General features: G+C 39.3%; 1 protein-coding gene and 1 pseudogene across 12 annotated transcripts in view; one reads left to right on the top strand and one right to left on the bottom strand.

The window, feature by feature from the left end:
* Dock10 (dedicator of cytokinesis 10) overlaps positions 1–23,743 on the top strand; it is a 271,205-nt gene that overhangs the window by 118,495 nt on the left and 128,967 nt on the right. For all 12 annotated transcript variants that reach the window (XM_045146779.1, XM_045146780.1, XM_045146772.1 and 9 more), the window contains exon 3: positions 2,958–3,047. In XM_045146779.1, coding sequence (XP_045002714.1) covers positions 2,958–3,047 — 90 coding nt within the window. The remainder of the gene's footprint in view (positions 1–2,957; positions 3,048–23,743) is intronic.
* LOC105944351 lies at positions 22,447–22,780 on the bottom strand (annotated as a pseudogene).

The following is a 23,743-nucleotide window of genomic DNA, read 5'->3' on the forward strand; positions in this document are numbered from 1 at the left end:
CGTCGGAGCCCACGTGTGCCACTCACATATAAACACACGTGCACATACACAAACAAACAAAAGGAAAGCGTCAACATCATTTCATGACTAGAGGTTATGAAGAATCATTCAAGGCAACGTACACAAGTCTTTTTAGTTTTTAGAACCCCACCTGAATGAATTTCACATGTTGCAAGTGAGCGTTATGTGTCTGGGGAGAGAATCTACATTTCCTATGTGAGATAACTAATCAAGTTATCCACCATGCTCCACCACGGTGCTATAACCCCTGGAGCTATTAATCAAAGTAAACCCTGCCTTCTTTAGGTCACTTCTTGGCAGGTACTTGTCACAACAATGAGTAAACAGGAATAAAATAACTGAAACAATCCCCAAAGCTCACTGTAGATATAGTTCTTAGTACTCCATGCCATGCTTTCAATAGAGTTTATTTACTGTTTGTTTCCTAACAGACTGACTAGCAGTAAAGAAGCAACTTGAAGGAGGAAATATAAAAGAAATTATAAGTACAAAGTTTAAATAACTCCTACTTTGCCTTTGCCATATTCACATGGGAAACGACCTTTCCCTGGTATGCATAGATACCCATGTTCCCTATCTCTACGCTTGGTTATAACTGGCAACTCAAACCTTTTTCATACAGGAACCATGAAATCTTGGAGAGTACACAGTGGCAAACTGAGGTCATACTACAGTTGTCTTTGAAGTAGAGAGTTTACTTTTTCTGTGTGGTATAATCAGAACATAGTTTTCTCAGTATCTTTTATCCTCTGACCTTCTTAGAATTAAGTAACATTCTTCTTCTTTCACCCTGACCAAAGCCCTGCTTCTCACCATGCATGTTCACACACATGCTCACACAGACACATGCATGCACTCATGCACAGCCATGCATGTACTGATACAGGACACACACTCACACACCACATATACACAGCACATACACCTCCACCACAATACATGCTCTCGTGTGTAACCACAGTCACGTCCCCACACTGATGCACTGCTTTAGTTACACATGCTCCCAGCACCACATGCCACACCTTCACATGTTGTAGACATGACAGTCATCTACGCTTGTACACAGTCACGCACCCTCACACCTAACACACATTCCACACACACACATGTGTACGAACAGCCACTAGATAACCACGCATGCTATTTGGTACTAAGCATATAGCAATGAGAACACAATTTTTTTCTCCTGAGGACCTTGCATAAAAAGCTAAGGAAAGAGAGGTAGAATTGAAGGAAATCTGAGTCTTGGATTGGAACAAAATGGAAAGATGAGCATAATGCTGCTCTTGGAGGCAGAGTTGTACCCATGATGCCAAAAGACAAAATCCATGACCTTTCTCCTGTGGAGATCCTCTAAAACCAGGGCAAGTTTTGAGAGTTTTATGTTTCAGTCATCCATTACTCATTAATCTAGTGAAGCCTAGTTTAACAATTAGAAATGTGGATCTGTTTTGTGTTTTGGAGAACATGTGCATAAAAGATCCCAGAGATTGGTACCAAGAACACTACTGACTCACCTCCTTAGTACCTGCGGAATGGCAGGAAGCTGTGCAGACAGGAGGAAGCTGGTGGCTGGGGACACAAACGTGGTTTCAGGAAAAGCATAGGCCTGCTCATCTGGAAACATAGAGTATAGCATGGGGAAATGAACTTTCAAATTCTTTCCTAGATATTTTAAGAAATACTTGGCATATTAGTTTAAATATATATATATATATATTTATATAAAAATATATTTATATTATATATTAATATTTATATAATACATATTGTATGATTTTATATAATATTTAGTAATTATATGTAATATATATTTATATTATATTATTTATATTATATATATATATCCATTTGATAGGCTTCTATTTAATATGTAAAGTTAAAAATATTTACTGTATTCAACAACCATACAAGATTAAAAACATGATCTATTTTCTTTGGATCCAGGTTTTCTATACATTGTTCCTTTTCTCACCCTGTGGTGGCTATGTTCTTACACAGCACACGTGTGCATACACACACACATACACACACACACGCACACACACACCCCTCCTAAAAGGGGTTGTATTTACCCTGTTACTTAATAGATTATTTACAACAAAGTCTTATAGGTATTCTACTTATTTTACATTTATCTTAGTATAAACAGCAACAACAATAAAACTTGAAGAGAAGTATGCAAAAAAAACACGCTCAAATTTTTGTTTTCAGCAAGAAGGAAAACAAAGCTTAAAATTATGGGCTGCAATAAATTTCAAAAACAAAGTCTTTTTTTAAAGTTATTTTTATTAGATGTAGACATACTTAGTGTGTAAACAACAGATGTTGGTACCATCCTTTCCCTCCTTCCTGCCCCTTTTCTGAAGAGGCCTTCCTCATTGGGGATGCAGGTCAACCCCATGGGGATTGCGGGTTATGCATTGTGGGGGAAACAATTAGTTATGGGGGAGGCACTGTCTCTGGGCATGCTGTCCCAGCTTGTGGCTCTAACAATCTTTCTGTCCCCTTCTTTGCAACATCTCCTGCATCATATTGGGTGCCTTTTAAGTCTACTTCAGTGATGGGCTCTTAGGAGTCTCTGGATCTCTGCTTTGGTAGGTATTGAGTGTCCTCAAGTGTCTGTCTCCTTCACCCTGGTGCTAATGTCAAGTTCAGTGAGAAAGCAGCACTCTTGCTCATTTCCCCAAAATGTGGTTTCAACTGGGCTCAGGGTGAAATGTGCAGAAAACCCAGCAACTTTGACTGCTAGGAGTGGGAATCCAAGGACTGTTAGTTTTTATTCATAGAGACTTAATTTGTAGAAACTGGAGCAGTCCAGTCTCGTTCTCTTTATGTGCCTACATCGGTGCCACCCGGCCTGGCCTTCCCAGGACCGTGGTCTGCTGCGTCCTTGCAAGTCAGAGGGCTTCATCTCTCTTCACTGTTCCTTTCAGACAGCCACGGTTCCCTGGGACATCCGCACGCTGTACTCAACGGTGCCTGACGACGCGGAGCACAAAGCAGAAAGCTTGCTGGTGAAAGAGGTAAGCCGTGGCTCTTCTGCTCTCTTTCACTCTCAACTTTGAATCCACACATTGAGAAGTATTCAAGTATTGGTAACAGAAAGGTCAGATTTTATTTGATTGATTTGGACTGCTTTGGGGAAAAAATTAAAAAAAGACTACATTACTACATGAGAATTTGGAATATAAAGTTTCTGTTTTAGGAAATGTAGCTCCTTTAAGTTCTAACTATGGAAATAATGAGTGTGAAGTGTCTGTGGGCAACCTGAAGGACTCATGAAAATCTGATTAACATTTAGTTACATTCACTTTGCAAAAACTTCATGTTCTATCTGACCAGACTTTAACCTGCTTTGGAGTTGGGCTAGCATAGTAGCGACTGTAATGTGTGTTGGAAAAAGTCAGTCCTTCCTTCACGGAAGGTGCAGGGTTAAAGCTTAGTCGACACAGATTAACTGAAAGCATTAGGATGTAGTCTCTCTGTGAAACCTGTGTGCTCTGGTTAAGGCTTAATTAAAGCTGTATCCAATGCAATCACTTTCACAGCTCCTAAGTAGATTTATATTAATGCTAGCTAGACTAATCAATGTTCACATTTATAGTGAACTGACTTAGCACTACACTGTATTTTATGCTATTCAGGATATATTATTTGCCATGTGCTCACCTGCTTATTTTGGTTCTATTCATTGTTTCACATTTATTTTCCAAAGTTCATGTTGGGTGGCAACATTTTCCAAATAAAAAGAAAAATGCAGATTCATGTAGTATCAGGGTACCTGAGGATACTGCTTTCATATTTAGTGATCAAATAATACATGCTGGGCTGGAGAGATGGCTTAGTGGTTAAGCACTTGCCTATGAAGCCTAAGGACCCAGGTTCAAGGCTCAATTCCCCAGGACCCACATTAGCCAGATGCACAAGGGGGCACACACGTCTGGAGTTTGTTTGCAGTGGCTAGAGGCCCTGGTGCACCCATTCTCTCTCTCCCTCTCCCTCTTTCTCTTTCTGCATGTCGCTCTCAAATAAATAAATAAAAATAAACAAAAAAGAAATAATACATGCCATTAATTTAGGACCATTTGCACTACTCAATTTGAAGGAATTGATATCTTATAGGGAATTACTGTTCTTTAAAAAAATAAAAATAATTTTATCTACTAGAAAGTCAAAATCACTGAACTAGATCTACAGATGTACAGTGGCATAAACATATTAAAATGAGAAGGGCTTGGGCTGGAGAGATGGTTTAGTGGTTAAGGCACTTGCCAGGGAAGCCTAAGGACCCATGCTTGACTCCTCAGATCCCAAATAAACCAGACGCACAAAGGTGAGGCAAGCACCAGATCATACTTGCCCACTAGATAGCACAAGCATCTGGAGTTTGATATCAGTAGCTGAGGCCCTGACTCATCAATTCCCTCTCTCTCTCTCTCTCTCTCTCTCTCTCTCTCTCTCCCTCTCTCTCTCTAAAATAATAAAAAAATATTTAAAATGGTCAGGGTTTGAGGTGCTACAATATTGAATTATGTAGGAACACTTAACCAGGTCATTTTGTATGTCTTTCAAAAGTACTACAATTTTTTTTTCAAAAAGACCCTCCCTGACTATGGTTGTAAAATTTAGTCCCCAGTACCCTTTTGGTTGCAAATGGAAGTGGTATTTTTAAATTCCATTTATGGGCTGGAGAGATGGCTTAGCGGTTGAGCGCTCGCCTGTGAAGCCTAAGGACCCCGGTTCGAGGCTCGGTTCCCCAGGTCCCACCTTAGCCAGATGCACAAGGGGGCGCACACGTCTGGAGTTCGTTTGCAGAGACTGGAAGCCCTGGCGCGCCCATTCTCTCTCTCTCTCCCTCTATCTGTCTTTCTCTCTGTCTCTGTCGCTCTCAAATAAATAAATAAAATATTTTTAAAAAATTTAAATTCCATTTATTTTTATTACCATGAGTATCTGGGCATTTTTATGTTCTCTTCTTTCGTGCATGTGTGGTGAGTGTGATATGCACATGTATGCATAATGCATATGTGCCTCCTGCACATGCTTTTAGAGGCTGGAGGATGTCTTCTTCTAAAGCCTGGGTGCCTTGTTTTCTTAAGAAAGGCTCTCTCGGGCTGGAGAGATGGCTTAGCATTTAAGCGCTTGCCTGTGAAGCCTAAGGACCCCGGTTCGAGGCTCGGTTCCCCGGGTCCCACGTTAGCCAGATGCACAAGGGGGCGCATGCGTCTGGAGTTCTTTTGCAGAGGCTGGAAGCCCTGGTGCGCCCATTCTCTCTCTCTCCCTCTATCTGTCTTTCTCTCTGTGTCTGTCGCTCTCAAATAAATAAATAAAAATTTTTAAAAAAAGAAGGACTCTCTCACCCATGCTGGAGCTGAGCCTCAATTATCCTCTCTCCCTGCTCCCCTCACCACTTGAGATAAAGGCAGGCCCAAAGAGTCCTTTCATGGGTGCTGGAGCTCAAACTCAGGACATATGCTTATGCAACAAATGTTCTTACCAACTGAGCCATCTCAACGTTCTGAATATATAATATAATATAATATAATATAATATAATATAATATAATATAATATAATAGTTTGTAAAGTATTCATTTTTCAGGCTGGAGAGATGGCTGAGCAGTTAAATGCTTGCCTGTGAAGCCTAAGGACCCCGGCTCAAGGCTCCATTCCCCAGGACCCACGTTAGCCAGATGCACAAGGGGGCACATGCGTCTGGAGTTCATTTGCAGTGGCCAGAGGCCCTGATGTGCCCATTCTCTCCCTCTCTCACCCTCTCTCTCTCTCTCTCTTTTTCCCTCTTTCTCTCACTATCTGCCACTCTCAAATAAATAAATAAAAGTGAACAAAAGTATTTTTGAAGTATTCATTTTTCAAATATGACTAAATAGCTCACTAAGATCTTACGTTAAGAGTTATGTGATTAATGTGTAGTGATGACGTCTGCAAACAATTAAAATGTTCACCTCTTTGAATCAGTGTATTATTTATTCAATATTTGTCTAACTTCAATATGTAAGGTACCTACACTGATGTTGAATAACATGGTGTTATTGGAGTCCTCTCTTATTGATTTTAGGGGAAAGACATTATTATCTTTTCCATTTTTTTTTTTTGTTGTTGTTGTTTTTTGTTTTTTGAGGTAGGGTCTCACTCCAGCCCAGGCTTACCTGGAATTCACTAGGAGTCTCAGGGTGGCCTCAAACTCACGGTGATCCTCCTATCTCTGCCTCCCTAGTGCTGGGATTAAAGGCATGTGCCACCACACCCGGCTATATCTTTTCCATCTTATAAGATAAGTTGTTTTATGTTGTCTTCTAATATCTCGTGCATTTTAGGAAGTGTGCTTGCCAGTACATTGAGAGTGTTTATAAAACTGGCTGCATTGTCTTTACATGCATAATTGGCCTACTGATACACAATGATTTGGCTTCAAATTAAACTTAAATTGAGAGGTTATTCTTTACATCCTTATTAATAGTTCTGCAATGAACATTTGTGTTATGGTTGTATCATCACTCTCGTATGCTATTGCATGCCAATTACTACAGTTCTTTGTCAAATGTTTGCATGTGTATGTATAAATAAACTTTGGTTCTAGTTTTCTTTTTATTCTGTTGGTACTAGAGAAATCCTAGCTTTAGAAAATCAACTGAGGACCAGGCTACAGCGGCTGTGGCAGCTGTGAAAGTTACTAGAAGCTATGAAGGTTCCAATGGAACCAAAGAAGAATGTTATAAGAGCATAAAGGATGGAAAGAGGAAAGCCTATGATGGCCATCGATTTCTCCCTATGGCCTACATCCCAGCCACAGGCTGTTGCTAGGTTTATAGTAGAATGCATGAATTTCCTTCTATAGATTGGTTCTCAAGTCCAATCACAGTACAGATGGTTACTCCCATAACTTTCATGCCATTATTGCACTAATGAGCACAACTTTTGTCACTTGTAAAGTGTACAGTGTCCACAGCTTTGTAAGACTGTTGATGACTATTCCCCCAAAGCAGCTTGCGTAGCACTTTCAGGCAAAAGAGATAGCTAACTTGCACCAAGGAAAATTCCAGCTTGATTTGTCTGTCCTGTAAGAAAACTATGCAGTGTCTTCAGTAACAGGGACTTGCTTTCGAATGTTAGTGGGCAATAAAGACCAATAGCAATAGTCAGTATTGGTACATGGCCGGGCATGGTGGCACACGCCTTCAATCCCAGCACTTAGAAGGCAGAGAGTTAGGAGGATCACTGTGACTTCAAGGCCAACCTGAGACTCATTCCAGGTTAGCCTTGGCTAGAGTGAGACCTTACCTTTAAAAGATATCATTATACAGGCCTCTTTGAACTCTTTTTGTGATATTCATAAGCCATTTGTAATTCTTTTGAGAATACTCTATTCAGATCCATAACATGTTTTCAATTTTTATTTTCTGGATATATAGTTTTTTGTATATTTTAGATATGAATCCTCAGTCAGATGTACAGCTGGCAAAGACTTTTTCCCACTCCCTAGGCTGCCTCTTCACACAGTTTACCAGTTCCTCTGCTATACAAAAGGTTTTTATTTTTTTATTTCATTATTATTTTCTTGTCATTATTGTTGTTTCAAGGTAGGGCCTCACTCTAGCTCAGGCTGACCTGGATTTCACTATGTAGTCTTAGGGTGGCATCTAACTCATGGTGATCCCCCTACCTCTTCCTCCCAAGTGCTGGGATTAAACGCGTACACCACCATGCCCAGTTTACAAAACATTTTTAATTTTATGTGGTCCCGTTTGTCAATTGCTTACATTACTTACATTATTATTATTATTATTACGTTACGCTAGGTCTTTAATCCATTTAGCATTGGCATTGTACAGGGTTAGAGACAAGGATCTAGCTTGGTTCTTCTATATGCAGACCCAATATTCTCAGCCTCGTTTGTTGAAGATGCTATTTCTTCTCCAATGTGTGTTTTGGGCATCTTTGTTAAATCAAAATCAGGTGATTATAGTCCAATAAACTCATACCTGGCTTCCTATTCTATTTAATTGATCTACATGCCTATTTTGTGCCAGTTCTGCTTATCAGTATGGCTCTGTAGTTCAACTTGAAATCAGATAAGGGGATAACTGCAACAGTAGTTTTTCCTCAAGATTGATTTGAATATCTGGGGTCTTTTGTGCTTTCATGAATTTTAGGGCTGCTTAATCTATTTCTGAGAAGGACTTTGGAACTGAATAACAAGAGGAATATGAAAGGATTGGAAACCTTAACCTAAGAGACTTGCAGTCTATAAGCAGGGCTTGATGACCATTCTTGTGAGAGATGAAAGACCTAACTGCATAAAGAACTGGAGATTGTGTAGGCTTGGCTTTTGAGGGTAAGAAAGAGCTTTGTCTGTGCTGAGCAAGAGGAAGTTTGTTTGAGAAGTTTACTGCATTCTGCCCATGTCCTGAGATCTTGAGCAGAAACGAATGTAGAAAAAATTGACTGGTGTGCGTGGATGAATATGTCACAGAAATAAATGAAAGTTTAGGCTAGGAGATAGAAACCCAGTTCAGCTACAATTGTTTGAGAGTTTACCACCATTGAGATTGGGCCAACCATTCTGCACTGGGACAGTAGGAAGAATGGTGAAGGAGTTTTCCTACTCTTCAACCTTGGCTTTTTCTCCCATGGATTAACAAATTTGGTAGCCCACCTGATATTAAAGAAGCATAATGAATACAGGACAAAAGGGGTCAGTGGGTTTTCAGTGTAGCTTTGTTGGAGATGGCCACTTGGGGATGTGAGGCAGGACTGCTGGAGTACCTGTGTAGAGGCCCAGTGGAACCTTGGTATAAACCATGGTTTGTAGTAGAGACCCAGGATTATGGAGATGCCAAGACTGTCATCTTTTTGATCACTTCTATTTTGATAGCCACCAATGAGAGCTGCCGGCTCAGGATGGTTCTTTCCTCAGACTGTAGGAAGCCTGGCTGCGGGGCGGGGGTGAGGGGGGGTGTATGGGGGGAATTAGAACCACAGAGACTTCATCACTGGTTAGACCTGTGGAACGTGGAACTGCAGGATTTGATGTTTCCTGGATTTTTTTGTTGTTGTTTTATTTTATTCTTTAGATCTTGCACCGATTCAATCATTTCTTGCTGTGTGTGACCAATGCCATCTTTTGCATTGTGAATGTTTATGTATGACATCGTGTCTATGTAACTTGTGTTTTTATTTTACAGGCTCACAATTAAAAGACTGTGAACTATGGGAATGTTTGAACAGTGTTGTGATTGATAATGATTATGAAGGCTTTTAAAGTTGGACTACTGAATTTTACATAGTGGATGGTAACGAGTTTTGGTTGCCAGGAGTGGAATATGATGCTTTGAGTCAGATTTTCCCCCCATAAACTTGTGTGTTTTGGACTCATAGGCACCAGCTAATGGCAATGTTTGCTTTTACTTCAGCATTTATATCACTTTACTGACTGACTGCCTTTAGCATAATCTGGTTTAACTATTTTGTTTCATTTAGCTGTTTGTTTATATTTTCTTAGTGGTCACTCAGGCATTTGTTTGTGACTTTGAATTCATTCAGGAATATTTATGCCCCTCTTTAAGTTCATTGAACAAATTTGTCATAGTCATGTTCTTGAATTCTTTGTCTGGAATTTCCTCTTAAGTCTCTTTCGTGTGAAGCCTCCACTATAGGAATGGGCATTGTTGAAGGCATGATATTGCTGTGGTTTTTCATGTTATTCATCTTGCATTGGGATTCGCCCCGGGTATGCTCCATGGGTACACGCTGTACCAGCACAGGCAGGAGGGGGCGTTGTAGCGGGAGGTATTCAACGCACAGGCATAAGTGGCAACGCACCATGGGTTGGGGAGGTAAGGAAACCAAAATAAACATTTTATTTTATATTTTAATTTTTGTTGTTGTTGTTTTGTCTTGTTTTTTTTTTTTTTTTTTTTTTGAGGTAGGGTCTCTCTCTAGCCCAGGCTGACCTGGAATTCACTATGTAGTCTCAGGGTGGCCTTGAACTCATGGCGCTCCTCCTACCTCTGCCTCCCAAGTGCTGGGATTAAAGGCGTGCGCCACCACGCCCGGCTGTCTTGTTTTTTTCAAGGTAGGGTCTTACTGTAGCTCAGGCTGACCTGGAATTCACTATGTAGTTTCAAGGTGGCTTGGAACTCACAGCAATCCTCCTACCTCTGCCTCCTGAGTGCTGGAATTAAAGGTGTGTGCCACCACCCCCAACTTTTTTTTATCATATATATATATATATATATATATATATATATATATATATGTGTTATAAAAGGTTATATACTATTATCTCCTCACCCTCAACTCCCTTCTCAGAGAGGGCCCTTCTCAGAGGGGTTATGGTAATCAATGTGGGGTCATGAATGACTCAGTTATTCCCTATGGACAGCAGGGAACCTTGATCAGGGAATTCCTATCCACTCCGTGGCTCTTATAATCTTTCCACCCTCTTTTTCTATAATACTTCCTAAGCTGTGATTGACTTGTTGGTGGCCTGGGTTAGTGTTGAGTTATTTGTAGTCTCTGAATGTCTGCTTTCATAGATTTTGATTGCACTAAGCTTCTATCACCATCAATCTGGGACTGGTTGTCAGGGTAGCAATAAGGTCAGTGTTCATGATATTGCTTTCTCTGCAAGTTTTTCCAGGCTCCAGAAGATGTGGTAGAGGTGGAAAGTCTCACAGTGGTTTAGAGATGGCAGAGAAAAAGGACAGCCCAGATCCAGCAGTAAAACAAATGTTATTTTAATTTTTTTTTTTTTTAAATTTTTTTTAAATTTATTTGAGAGCGACAGACACAGAGAGAAAGACAGATAGAGGGAGAGAGAGAGAATGGACGAGCCAGGGCTTCCAGCCTCTGCAAACGAACTCCAGACGCGTGCGCCCCCTTGTGCATCTGGCTAACGTGGGACCTGGGGAACCGAGCCTCGAACCGGGGTCCTTAGGCTTCACAGGCAAGCACTTAACCGCTAAGCCATCTCTCCAGCCCTATTTTAATTTTTATATGAGAATAAAGTTTTAAAATATGCTCAATTAAAGAAATTATCTATAACACTTTATATCTTTTAAAAATATTTTTATTCATTTTCAAGCAGAGAGAGATAGAGAAAGAGAGAGAATGGGTGCACCAGGGCCTCCTGCCACTGCAAATAAACTCCAAATCATGTGCACTTTGTTCATCTGGCTTTACGTGGATACTGGGGCATCAAACCCAGTATTTAGGCTATTCAGACAAGCACCTTAACTACTTTGCTATCCCTCACCTTTTTGATGTTTTTGAGATAAAGTCTTTCTTTAGACCAGGCTGACCTGGAATTCACTATGTGGTCTTAGGCTGGTCTTGAACCCACAGCGATCCTCCTACCTCAGCCTCCCAAGTGCTAGGATTAAAGGCATGCACCACCAAGCCAGGCTATATCTTTTGCCTAATACAAACATGTACATATAGGAATATACATATATTCCTAATAATCAAAAAACTTGCAAATGAATATAAAAAAGAAAATTTGTGCAAATATAAGCACTTTAAAAATAGGATATGCAGGACTGGAGGGATGGCTTAGCAGTTAAGGTGTTTGCCTGCAAAGCCAAAGGACCCATGTTCAATTCCCCAGGACCCACATTAGCCAGGTGCACAAGGGGGTGCATGAATCTGGAGTTCATTTGTAGTGGCTAGAGGCCCTGATGCCCTCATTCTCTCCCTCTGTCTCTCTCTCCCCTCTCTCTCTGTCAAACAAATAAATGAATAAAAATTTAAAATTAGGATATACGGTTAGCCAAAAGATATATACTAGTAACCACGGAAAAACAAATTAAAGGAAAAATTGAACTCAGAATCTGGAGAGTGAAATTTTTATAGCAAAATAATTTAAGGATCATGATAGTACCAAAAAATATTATCATGATACTGAAAACATATATGAAGAAACACTAAGGCACACTTAGATAATAATTACAAAGAAGTTTATTTCTGTTTATGAAAATTTTGGATATCAATTAATAGGGATGTGGTTAAAATGACACATCTAAGTTTTTAATAATACACATCCAATAAAAGATATATGCTTAAAAATGTCAACTTAAATGTATATAGTATCTTATTATTATAAAAAAGACAAGTCACAGATTGTGCAGTATGTCATTAGAGACAAAAACTCACAGGTATATGTACATAAATATGTTCATATAATCCCATATAAAGGATAAAGCAATGTACACTTCAAACTCAGAGCTTCAGTGGTGCACAAGTTTGGGATTATAGGGAAAGAGAATGAGTTGATAGATATTTAAGATAATTTTTTATTGCTGCAGTATTACAAATAAAATCTTCAATTTAAAAGGATCAAAATTTATTTTAGGGGTTGGAAAGATGGCTTAGCGGTCAAGGCACTTGCCTGTGAAGCCTAAAGATCCAGGTTTATTTCCCCAGTACCCTCATATGCCAGATGCACAAGGTAGTGAATGTGTCTGGAGTTTATTTGCAGAGGCTGGAGACCCTGGCATGCCCATTCTCTCTTTCTCTACCCTTCTCTCTCTCAAATTAATAAATAGGATAGTAGCAGGCATGGTGGTGCACACCTTTAATCCCAGCACTTGGGAGGCAGAGGGAGTAGGACTGCCGTGAGTTCAAGGCCACCTTGGGATTCTGTAATAAATTTCATGTCGGCCTGGGCTAGAGTGAGACCCTACCTCGAAAAAGAAAAAAAGAAAACCAAATAAAATAGTAAATATTTTTAAAACTTTATTTTAAAATGTTTCAGCAAGAATTGGAACCCAGATCTATGCAAAAATTATCCCATATCCTAAATCCCCAGAACCACTGAAAACACCCACCACCAATCTCTGTTTCGAGCCAAAGCTTCTGTTTGACTCTTTGGCCTGGAAAGTAGATCCACTCAGCACATAGACTTCACATAGGTACTGCAGAGCTCTTGGAGGCCTGAGGTTTCGGAAGCTGAGTGTGTTTCCAGAGCTTCTGTGCGACAGCTTCCAACGGCACTTACTCTAAGAATGTCACTTTGAGTTGAGAACAACCATATTTGCCTGCACTTGTTTCTCCTGAGGATAAATGTCTTTTGTTTCCTTCTAATTTCCTTTAAATTACTTGTAGACTCCTTTTTCTCACTTCCAACCTCAGCTTCTCACTTCTTCAAAGAGAAGAAGTGCTCAGAGAAACCAGCTTAAAATACTGCTTTGGTCTTAGACTCCCAACGGCCTGCCAGACCTTTGTTGCAAAGCTCAGGACAGAACCTTGGCTTCATTGGCAGCATAAGTGACGTATGCCATGTTTTGTCAGTTGCACAGAAAACAGAAAGAGGAGGAAGTATTGGAAGAAATTCTTTTGTTCTCTGCTAAGTTTTCTGTATCACTAACAATGAAGAGCTTACAAAAACGTCCCAGTGTTCTGCTTGGTTTTAAGGATGGAGATTAAGTAGAATCTGTGTTTTACAGGCTGAGAAGCAGATAAATCTAGGTTTAATGAAGCCTTGGTGGTGATTAACATTAATAGTCAGGTCTAGAGGTGATAGACTAAAGAAAAAAAAAAGACTAGGCTATCAATGAGCTGGTTTAAAACAAGAAAAAAATGCCCCCAGATACTGGCAATAGTCTGCACCCCAAATATTCATACCAGTTAATCTTTATGGACCACTTACTTTGTACCAGATAAACTTCCTACACATTTACTTGTAGCATCACAAAGGTTTCATCACTACCTCTTAATGATAAGGAAATCTTAAATTAGATTAAGATAACAGAGGCAACGACTCAATCAGTAAAGTGTTTGCCTCGCATGTATAAGGACCTGAGATCAAATCCCAGAGCCCACTATCAAAGAAAAAAAAAAAAAAGCCAGGTGTGGTGGCAGATGATTTTCCTGTGAGTACTGGAGAAACAGACATGTTGATCCTTGTGACAACCAGTCTTGCCTATAAAGTGAATTCTAGCCCAATGAGAAATCCTGTCTCAATAAAAGGTGAGGAATGAAAGACACACCAGGCTATCCTCTGACCTACACACACACAGACACACACACACACACACACACACACACATACACACACACACACACAACTAAGAACTTGAACATTCAGTATCAGACAGGAACATCTGTCCACAAACCATGTAGCCCAAAGTCTGGGATCTTAACCACGGTGCTAACTGCTAACATAGAGCTTTGCCAGCCGGTGCTCTGGAAGAGACTTTCCCAAAGCCGCACACTTTAGCTTCTGCCCAAATGATTCTGGTGCACACAGTTAATGGACTACACTGTGAGAAGCAGTAACATTAGCTGGCTTTTAGAAACCAGATTGAGCTAACTGAATTGAATTCATAGATATTTTTAAGGCTTTTGAAGAAACAAGTTTGCTTTACTTCAGTTCCTGTGCTGAGCTACTTTTTTGGTCCACCCTGTGCTAAATTACCTAGTGACTTCATGCGATGGCAGAGACACTTGCCGTGGTTGCTAGGCAGCAGACTGGAAAGGATCTAGTTGGAACACATCCAGCTCAATAAAAATCTTGACTTCTCTCACTCATCATTGACAGGTTGCAGCCTCTTTTGAAAAGCAGAAGGCATCTTTTCTGTTTTATCTTGAAAAACTTCATTTTTAATGGGAGCTAAATAAAATGAACTGTGCCTCCTTTTTATCTCTTATTAATTCTTCTTCCAATCTATTAAATAGAAGGCTAAGTACGTCTCACATAAAAGAGTCAGCTTATGTCATATCCTCCACACCTCACAGTTAAGTTACTATGTAGCCAACATTGAACAGCACTGAACATATGGAAATACTGTTGAGTGTCCAGTAGTGCAGACATTACTAATTTTTTGTAGCCTAGAAAACAGTCTCTAAGTGATTATCCTGTCCAAGTTTTCAAAGAGCTAAAATTAAGCTCTGCTTGCTCTGAACTCCATGTTCTTACTTAACTTTATTATCTCTGATCTTTTGATAAATTCCTTTAAACCCTAGGTTTAGTATTTCCACTGCTTGCAAAGAAGTTTGCCCCTTACTGACATACCATTAGTCTTTCTGTCTCAGTTTCTCCATCCTTACATAGGACTGTTAATCTAATGTTATGGTCCTCAAAATGAAACTAACAAGAGCATGAAAACACTTGGAAAATAAGTTGAAAGAATTTCCTTTAATCTTCTGAAGTGACTTAACATCAACATCTACAACCATTTGAATAAAATCAAGCACTTTGGGGATAAAACAAGTACCACTCCCACTGGGGAAAGAGGGTAATAACAGGACCTATAAATGGGATGCACGCTTCCTGAGAAAAACTTCCACAGCCAAGTTTCCATTTTAATATGCACAAAGGGGTAATATAAAGCTGGAAGTTTGGCCCATTGATTAAAAACTAAGCTCTTAGTTTAGTGTCTCCTAGTAAAAGAAAATGAGGGAACAGAGAATTGAGAGATACTATGGCTCAAAAGAAAAGGGGCTTAGGGACTGCTTCAACTGAATGGCCAAGAGAAATAGCAGCAGCTAAATTCTAAGTTAGCCAAGATGCTCTACTAGCAAAGTCCTTTCTGTTAATTGCAGCCCTTCTGTAGAAGTGAGGAGAAATTATTATTACATGCTTGTATTCAGTAATTCAAGTCTCTCTTTGGTCATGGCTTACCACACTTGGGAACTAAAGATGGAACAACATGAGACCATAGAAGCCAATATTTCAAGTACACAGGCACTATATGCTCAAGTTATTATGTCTTTGCAGACAGTGCCTCCTTACTGTGACAAGGAACTATGCAGAGACTTGAAGAAGAGTTCCCAAACCAAAACTAATGGAATTCTCCAGAAAAAAGGAAAAATATGACTCAACACTGAATATAACTAGGAGTGATATGTAGCACAGATGAAATGTTTAAAAACATTAAGTAGCCATAGAAAATTCACACTAAAACCCACAGTACCTCCTAGTATAAATTAGGGCATAAATCATTTTCATACAAGCAAGATGTTCTGTAGAAATGCAGGTCTCCAAGGTATTGACAGTTTTTTTTTTCTTTCTCTCATCTCTGTCTCTCACTATTTCTGTGTGTATGGCACGCACGCACACACACACACACACAGAGAGAGAGAGAGAGAGAGAGGGAGAGAGAGATTCACGGAGTGTTTAATTAGTGTATATCCATTGAGAGCATTTTAGAAGGAAATATGGCATAAATCATTCCTCAAACTTATTGGAGTAGGGATAAATACTGTTCTTTTTTTCCTCCTACTATCTTAAGTAATGCTAGAATAAGTGATATAAGGAGATCCTCAGGAACTAGGGACTTGGTGCAGCTCAATTGAAATAGACCAGAAATTAGGTGGATTTCAACATGTATTTCTTTGTGGCATATGCAAATAATAAAAGAGAATATTAACCATCCAAAATATCAAATAGGATTATTGTTTCTTTTCATGCAAAAATCCACCCTTTTTATTTATTATTTTATTTGAAAGAGGGAGGGGGAAGATAGAGAGAATGGGTGCACCACGGCTTCCAGCCGCTGCAAATGAACTCCAGATACATGCACCACCTTGTGCATCTGGCTTATATGGATCCTAGGAAATTGAACCTGGGTTCTTAGGCTACACAGACAATCTTCTTAACCACTAATCCATCTCTCCAGCCCTCCCCCACCATTTATATTTTATCTATTTGAGAGAGAAAGAAAGAAAAGGAGGGAAAGGGCATGCCAGAGCCCCTAACCACTGCAAGTGAACTCCAGACATGCGTGCCATATTATGAATCTGATTTATGTGGGTACTGTGGAATTGAACTTGTATCCTTTGCTTTTGTAGGCAAATGCCTTAACCACTAAGCTACCTCTCCGGCACCCCCACCAAACTCCACTCTTAATTCTTATTGTTAGTATCAAAAATATCTACCTTTGTCAATGGAGGCTTGACATTAATAAAACATAATCCATGACAAGCCTTACTGAAGATTGTTCTATGAACTTTTCCTTATTGGGAAAATTCTCAGAATAAACAGAGTCAATTTTAAAGTAAGTGATAATGATCATAACAGTGAGAGAATGCCTTCCAGCCCCTAAGGACCTCCTCTGAGTCCTCTTTCTTATCATCAGGCTCTTCTGTCCCCACAGAAGTAAATATAGATTCAGAGATATTATCATATTGCTATATTCCACTCCCAATTAAGTTGCATGGAGTTAGTCACCATGTCTTTTCAAGGAATTAAAATTTTTGACAGAAAGTTTCTTTCCCAGTTATTTAGTGTTACTGCAGCTGATGCTGTAGTTACACTGACATATAAGTAATAAAATGCATCAACACTTTACTGAAATATTGAACTAGGTTCATAATTCACAGCTCATTTGCTAAGCAGATGCTACCAACTGGGTATAGCACAGTGTTTGCCCTTGTGGGGGCAAAAAGCAACAGAGATGTGATCAGAATTTTATAATGCAATCTAATCAGCAAACAAGGTCAGACTCACAAACAAGAGGGGGAAAAAGTATAATTAAAAACAGACCAATGAATGTGTTGGTGGTTGAGGAAGTGGGTAGTAAGTAAGCCTGAAGGAAACATTGGATAGACAGAAAACTATTCACAACCCAGGAAGGTTAGTTATTATACAGATTTCTACTAACAAGTGATACCATGAATAAAAATAAAGAACTTACCCATAACTGTGGGCTAACTCCACAATGCATGACCCATATATCCATGAATAAAAATAAAGAACTTACCCATAACTGTGGGCTAACTCCACAATGCATGACCCATATATATATATATCAACAAGGAGGGGCCAAGAGGAGGGGCAGGTCATGGATGCGCCTAATAATGGTACCAAACTGACTGTATTTGCTGAATACAAAACTAACTTAAAAATTAAAATAAATAAATAAATAAAAGTAAAGAACTATTTCCAGGCTTGGTGGTGCATGCCTTTAATCCCAGCTCTCAGGAGAGGTAGGAGGATCAATGAAAGTTCAAGGCCACCCTGAGACTACAGAGTGAATTCCAGGTCAGCCTGAGCTAGAGTGAGAACCTACCTTGAAAAAACAAAACAGCAACAACAACAATAAGAAAAGTCAAGATCTATTAAGAAAACAGAATTTTACAGGATTTGAATTCCAAAAAGAAAGTAAAAGGATGTGTTGAAGATGACATGATTTCAGAACTTGTGGCTTAAGCTACTATAATTTAAATAAGGTGCCCAGAAGAAAATAAGCATTACTGGAACAGACAAGGATGGTGTATGTAAGGTATGATTACTTGCTTATTTGCTGGTGGAGGAGGTAGATACAGAGAACAATCAACTCCTACCAAACCAGAGATCCAGAGACACAGAGGCTCCCAAGCCATCATCACTGAAGCTGACCTAAAGTGAACCCAACATGGCTCAGGGAAATTTGCAGAAGAGGGGCGGAAAGAATGTCAGAGTCACATGTTGGGTCATGATACACAGACACATTGCCTCCTACTCATAACTGATGGATAACCCCACAAAGCACAACCCATATTCCACAACAAGGAGGGTCCCTACAGAGGGGTGCAGTCCGAGAGGATGCTAACCATGGTACCAACTTGACTGTATTCACCCAGTACAAAACTAATTAAAAAAAAAAAAAAAAGATTACTTGCTGGGATGAAGAAAGAGAGAGAGAGAGTTCCAAGGAGATAAATTCATAAGTAGGTGGGATAGCTGCTGTGGCTTTGAATGTTGGTGCTATAAGCTGGAAGAACCATTCTGGGACACCATGATGACTGGGTTTCAGCTTGAAAAGTAGTATCCTAAACTACACTCCTATTTCAAGTGATGGCAAGTAGGCCCCTATATAGGCCATAGTGAGGTGGTAGGTAAGAAGAGAACAAGGGGAAATTGATAGCTTAGAATCAAAGAACACTCAATAGTAAGATTGCATCGTTATCCAAAGAAGGATAAGGATTCATAGGATTAGGTAATTTGGGGCAATTGCGGTTTTTTTAACAGGAAAATTTCAGGAGTTGCTAGTTCTTAGAAGTAAAGCAGATATTAAATAACTTGGGACTTAGACATGGTGAGGAAATTTATAGAGGGGAAATTGGCTACAATTTAAAATAAATTTAATGCTGCTCATTTTTGTTAACTGAAAGAAATATATCTAAAGAGAATGCAATTTATCATGTCTCAAAGGAACATGTATTTCTTTACTTTCACAGCTACAATAATTTTATGTGCTGTATGTTAAATTTTGAACAGCATATTATTTATCCAAAATGCCTTTATTTAGTGTATATTATACAAACTTTTTAGTCTCTTATAGAATAATATGAGACCCATAACTAAGAATGCCTTTCAGTAGTGCCTTGAGGGAGTAGTGTCATGCACAAATACACTAAGTGTAAATGAATGTTGCATCTGGGTTCTAAACACTGGAGAGAAAAATGAATGATTCTGATGAATGTATGAACCATCGGTGGGAGCCCAGTGTTTCTTTACAACTAACTTATGATATATAGCATCAGGCTACAAGAATAATTTAAATTCCTAGAGAATATTGACAAAAAAAATGCCATAATAAAAAATGCTTAACAGGAAAACCAGAAGCTCCTGACATCTCAACACTAAAGTAGATTTGAAACACACCCACCATGGCTCAAGAAATTTTGTGAAAGAGGGGGTGGAAAGATTGTGAGAGCCACAGGTTAGGAGGGTGTACTCAGAGGCATTCCCACACATACATAATGACTGACTGCTGCTCTCACAGCTCATAACCACAACTCCATAGTGAATATTAGCAATCCCACTGAGGAGGGCCCTCCCTGGAATGGTGCCAGAGAAGAGGGAAATAATGGTACCAATACACGATTTATGCTTTTTTTTTGAATTTTTTTATAATTTATTTTTATTTCTTTCTTTGTAAGCAGAGAGAGAAGAGAGACAGAGAGAGAGAGAGAGTGGGCACATCAATGCCTGTAGCCTGTAGCCACTGCAAACAAACTCCAGATGCATGTGCCCCATGTGCATCTGGCTTACATGGGTCCTGGGGAATCGAACCTGGGTCCTTTAGCTTTGCAGGCTAACACCTTAACCACTAAGCCATCTCCCCAACCCCATTTATACTTTTAAATGATTAAAATGTTAAAAAGAAATCATACTCTTTCTTAATAATTTTATGACAATTAAAAGATGTGTGTCTGTGTGTGTGTGTGTGTGTGTGTGTGTGAGAGAGAGAGAGAGAGAGAGAGAGAGAGAGAGAGAGAGAGAGAGAGAGAGAGAAGTAGTTTTGGTTGTCATTATGGTTGTTGTTTTAAAGAGTAAGTTTCTTAATTCATAGATGAGAGTCTTGTTGGAATTTGAGAAACTTTTCATTTGGAGTATTCTTTTTATTTTTTAAATTTTTTGTTTACTTTTAGTTATTTATTTGAGAGTGACAGACAGAGAGAGAATGGGTGCACCAGGGCCTCCAGCCACTGCAAACGAATTCCAGATGCATGAGCCCCCTTGTGTATCTGGCTAACATGGGTCCTGGGGAATTGAGCCTCAAACCAGGGTCCTTAGGCTTCACAGGCAAGTGCTTAACCGCTAAGCCATCTCTCCAGCCATGGAGTGATCTTTTTAAATAAGAAGTCTGCATTTTATTTTTATCTTTCAGTCAATGCAGCTTTTATTAATATAAAAGTTCTGTTTACAAAAAGATATACAAATTTGCCTAGTATCTGTTGCAATTTTAATGTTCTAAACTTAAACTTAAAAGTTACTTCTGGGTCTAACACATTAGTAACCTACAAAACAGGCCAAAATTAATTTCTTTTCTAGCCATTGCCTTTTGAAATCCATCACTTTGGTGGTAAGTAGTAGTAGCTGCCTATAGTCCCAGAATATAACCATGCACTAACTACAGAGTCTTCTAGAGCATGTGCCAGTAGGCCTTAAATTACTAAAAACATACAATTTGCATTTATACTAGAATACATACAACTTACATTTAACCATGTCCAATATGCTGGAAGTACATGTGGAAATTACTTTTGTTTATAATTTCTTCATTTTCCTGAAAAACTTAGTCCGAGTTCTAAGATATAGTACTAAAACTAACTCCAGGGCTTCTTTTCCCATACCAAGCCAAACATGCTGTAAAATGTTTTCAGTGTTTTTGTCTAATTAATGTAAATGCTACATAACGTCCTGATAAAGCTACTTTCAAGGACCCATTGGTTACAATACTGGTTTATTGGAGCACACAGTTATAGGAGACAACTCTGGTGCTAGGTGTAAGCGCACTGCATGATGCTCACTGCAGCTCTTCACATTGTGCATAGTTTTTAAAAATTTTTTTGTTTATTTATTTGAGAGCAACAGACAGAGAAAGAAAGAGGCAAACACAGAGAGAGAGAATGGGTGCGCCAGGGCTTCCAGCCACTGCAAACGAACTCCAGACGCGTGCGCCCCCTTGTGCATCTGGGTCCTGGGGAATCGAGCCTGGAACTGGAGTCCTTAGGATTCACAGGCAAGCGCTTAACTGCTAAGCCATCTCTCCAGCCCAACATTGTTCATATTTTATATCATTCCAATTTGATGGAGGAATACTAGAATAGTTCAGAAAAGCAGCTTTTGTGATGTCAATAAAACTCATAAAGAGTGTTTTTAAACATTTAACGAGGTGGAGGAGTAACCCCCAGAGACTAGGATGGTGAGAATGAAAATGCAAAAGCAGCTGCGCAGCCAACACCAGCAGGACTCTGGGCGGCGCCCAGCGCACCAGGCTCAGGACATCTCAAGTCTGTCCTTCACATGGCGTGCTGGTGCGGACCGAGCGGCTACAGTTCAAACAGCTACTATCCCAAAAGTTCTACCCGGGAATCTTCCAAAATTGCTTTCAAGCGAAGTTGTTTAAATTGTAGCAATTAACAACACAAGATACACTTAAACACTACTGCAGTGTATCAAAAAAACACATAAGAAGTTCCAACTCTTATTCTTTGAGCTATAGCAATCAATGTTTTGGCTAAGTTATAAACATGATTTTTCACATAATTATTTGCATAACTTAATGGTACAATGGCTCTAAGAGCAAAACTGTTTTCTAAAAGAAAAGCACTAAAAATATAAAAATATTTAGCCCAGTATATACCTATAGAACACATTCATTTATGCTTGCATTTCAGCATTATCTATATCACTGTGATAATTTCAAAAGTAATATGCAAAGGATAAGGCAAAACCACCTATGAACTGGCATATTTGTTTATTTCTCATTTTGTAAAGACATCCTTAATTTGTTGATGTAGCAAACAGATTTCAGCTCTGATTGCTGTGCAGAACAAAAAGTAATCTGCTTTGCAATGAACTTTATAGTTCAACTGTTCACAGACAACATGTTATATATGTGAAAAACCTATAACTGAACTACAGGTATTAAATACTGAAAAAATTAACAGTTTATTATAATTTATTTATTTAACAACCTAGGAAGTTGGCAGCCATCAGCAGTTCCAGTGTAATTTCAGGTGCAGTTGGGAATTCAGGAATTTCCGTGGAGCTGTTAGTGTAGCGAACCTTGTAGGTAAAATGCACACATACTTTTGATAGCATGTACAAAGGGATTGCTCTAAAACTGACTTCATTGGTTTCTCAGCAACCTGACCAGGCCTGCTCAACATGGTTTTGATTCTTCCCAATGGAAGTGCACGCTATCTGTTTATAGCAAAGTCGTGACCATCAGAAGATACTGATTTGAAAACATGGCATCAGGGCCTTCTCAACCACCATAGGTTTTCTCCTCTCCATCCATTATTCTCTTATAAAATTCTATTTGGATTCCACAGAAAATTTAGTAGTTTCTAGTTAATCCCACAGCCACCACAGCCATGTCCCTATGTACCACCACAGCCCCTATTAGAAATCTACATTTTTGATAAAATAAGCTTTATTAAAAATTTTACATAATCCGGCCTGGAGAGATGGCTTAGCTGTTAAGGCACTTGCCTGCAAAGCCAGAGGACCCAGGTTCAACTCCCCAGGACCCACGTAATCAGATGCACAAGGGGGCGCATGTATCTGGAGTTTGCAGTGGCTGGAGATCCTGGTGTGCCCATTCTCTCTCTCTCTTTCTCTCTCTCGTTCTCTCTCTCTCTCTCTTTCTCTCCCAGCTTTTCTCTGTATCTCTCTTAAGTAAATAAAATATATTTTTTTAAAAAATTACATAATCCCTTCACACAACTTTCCCTTGCTTTGCCTTCCTACCCAGCCCCCAACCTCTTCCACTAAATTCCTACTTTTTTCCTATTATTCCCTCATCTATATTGGTGACTTTTCTTCCTTTTGTTTTATTTACTATTTTTTTTCCTACCCCATCATCTGCAACAACCTGGTAGGCCCAATATTATGTAGGTTTTGTACAGATAATGACAGCCACTGTGAGATCATGAATTCAATTTCTACTTTATATCTTGGAGATGGCATTCCAAAGCACTCCTCCCCATCCTTTGCCTCTTACATTCTTTCTGCCACCTCTTCCAGTCCCTGAGCAATTGGAGACTATGATAGGCACCTCCTATTAAGTGCTGAACACTCTACTGGGATGTCTTCTCTGCACTTTAAGGTATTTGAGTCTCCCCATCAGTCACCACCATCTGAAAAGAGAATTCCATAACTAAAAATGCTCTTACTTTGGTGTGTACTTTTGAAAAGATGATTTTATAAGTAAAATTGTGTGTCTTTTGTAACATGGGAAAAGTAGAAGAAATATCTAGAT

Source organism: Jaculus jaculus, chromosome 4 (genome assembly GCF_020740685.1).
Source record: "Jaculus jaculus isolate mJacJac1 chromosome 4, mJacJac1.mat.Y.cur, whole genome shotgun sequence".
In the NCBI taxonomy this organism is placed as follows: domain Eukaryota; kingdom Metazoa; phylum Chordata; class Mammalia; order Rodentia; family Dipodidae; genus Jaculus; species Jaculus jaculus.